The sequence below is a fragment of the Austrofundulus limnaeus genome, unplaced genomic scaffold (genome assembly GCF_001266775.1).
Source record: "Austrofundulus limnaeus strain Quisiro unplaced genomic scaffold, Austrofundulus_limnaeus-1.0 Scaffold959, whole genome shotgun sequence".
NCBI classification, from domain to species: domain Eukaryota; kingdom Metazoa; phylum Chordata; class Actinopteri; order Cyprinodontiformes; family Rivulidae; genus Austrofundulus; species Austrofundulus limnaeus.
Genome location: NW_013953361.1, coordinates 51969 through 53580, shown reverse-complemented (window position 1 = coordinate 53580; position 1612 = coordinate 51969). Strand labels below are relative to the sequence as shown.

The following is a 1612-nucleotide window of genomic DNA, read 5'->3' as shown; positions in this document are numbered from 1 at the left end:
AACCTTCAGGGTGAAAATAGTTCGCTAGCAGCCTCGCACCAATTGATTTCATTATTTACCCAGAATGCTTTGTGTATAAATAAAATGTCCCCATCAGTGTACTATATTTTTAAACTTTTAATATACAAATGATAAAAACTAAACAGCCTACAGTATTTTTACAGTCTTTATTTTACAGTTAAAATATATGTTTATTAAATATAGTCTAATTTTACAACTAATCGTGGATCTCTAACAACTGCGCATGTCAGTGCTTCTATTCTGAATAAAAGCCTGGTGCATGTAAACACTCGTCATGATTGGATTGTGCCCATGTAAACGATACATTCCGATTATTTACTCCGAACACATTTCAATCTGATCAAAAAAAAATTGCGCATGTAAACATATCTAATGTCCAGAATTAATTGGAATTGGGGTTATAGTTTACTGAATAAATAAAACATAAAATAACCCTTAAGAAATGTATTAATTTTATGGGTTCTTGTTGTATGCAGGTGCAGTTCCAGCTGATGCTGTATATTCAGATGCAGTTGTGTGAGCGCTCGCTGAAGGACTGGATCTCTGAGAGGAACGCTAAGAAACAAATTTCAATCTGTGAGTTTTTTTTACAGGTTTTATAGTAAATAAGTTTTTAGTACTGTGCAGACCCCATCTACTGATATTTTTATTATCTTTTACTGTCCCTCAGTGGGGAAATGCATTCTCTGCATTTGTCCCATGACACATGAGCACAGTTATTGAGCAGTGGGCTGCCATTTTGAGGCACCCGGGGAGCAGCTGAGGGGTTAAGAACCTTGCTCAAGGGTTGGAACAAACACTGTGAGATCATGTTGGCTCTGAGCCACAATGAATTTTGAACAAAACATTTCAGAAACAAACATCTCCTAAACTCTTCATCCAGTTTTAATATGGATACCCTCAAATGAAAGTTGAAAGTCTGGACTTTATATCCATGTTAAATAACTATAACTTGAATGTGTTTCATCAAACTGGTAAAAATAAAAAAAACAACTTTGTGTCAGTGTCCAAATAGATATGGACCTAGCTGTAGCTATCACACACAAAAGTAGACCAAAAGAGCAGTCCTACATAATTTTAAGGATTAGTTTTTAATAAATGTGTTTTACTTTTCTATTTTCAGCTCCATATGACTGTGTTGATAGCGAACACACACTAAGGTTGCTGAAAAACATACTTGAAGGAGTGGAGTACATTCATTCCAGAGGCATCATGCACAGAGACCTGAAGGTAACATTCATTTTATTATTTCAGCCTAAGCTTGAGGTGTAGCTTCACACTGACTGTCATGCACAAAAGAGATGTCCTCAACCTCCCAGCGATTGAAGACAAACTCAAAGAGACTTACAGGCAAGACTTTGCTTAAGTCCTCTTTCCTTTCACCGACGTATTTCAGGTAAATGTTACTCTTGCAAATGTGCTGCAGTGTTCTCGGCTGTCGCATTAGTTTTAAAAGTTGGTCCCGTTGTTTAAAGAAACATGGTTGAGTCAAGGTTGAAGGTAAGCAGCCGTTCTGGTTGTAGAGCGTGAGCGGGGAGGTCAGGCTGAGGAGTTTGATCAGCAGCATGTGATTCTTCACATTTGGTTTGTG

At 37.3% G+C, this 1612-nt stretch overlaps 2 protein-coding genes across 4 annotated transcripts in view; one reads left to right on the top strand and one right to left on the bottom strand.

Annotated features, from left to right (window-relative positions):
* eif2ak1 (eukaryotic translation initiation factor 2-alpha kinase 1) overlaps positions 1-1612 on the top strand; it is a 9375-nt gene that overhangs the window by 3745 nt on the left and 4018 nt on the right. For all 3 annotated transcript variants that reach the window (XM_014029843.1, XM_014029844.1, XM_014029845.1), the window contains exons 10-11: positions 498-597; positions 1145-1251. In XM_014029843.1, coding sequence (XP_013885297.1) covers positions 498-597; positions 1145-1251 — 207 coding nt within the window. The remainder of the gene's footprint in view (positions 1-497; positions 598-1144; positions 1252-1612) is intronic.
* The window catches only part of LOC106533511 (ankyrin repeat domain-containing protein 61), a gene marked incomplete in the record, with an annotated part of 663 nt that continues 297 nt past the window's right edge, over positions 1247-1612 (bottom strand). Inside the window, 1 exon segment of the mRNA XM_014029847.1 lies at positions 1247-1612. Coding sequence (XP_013885301.1) covers positions 1277-1612 — 336 coding nt within the window.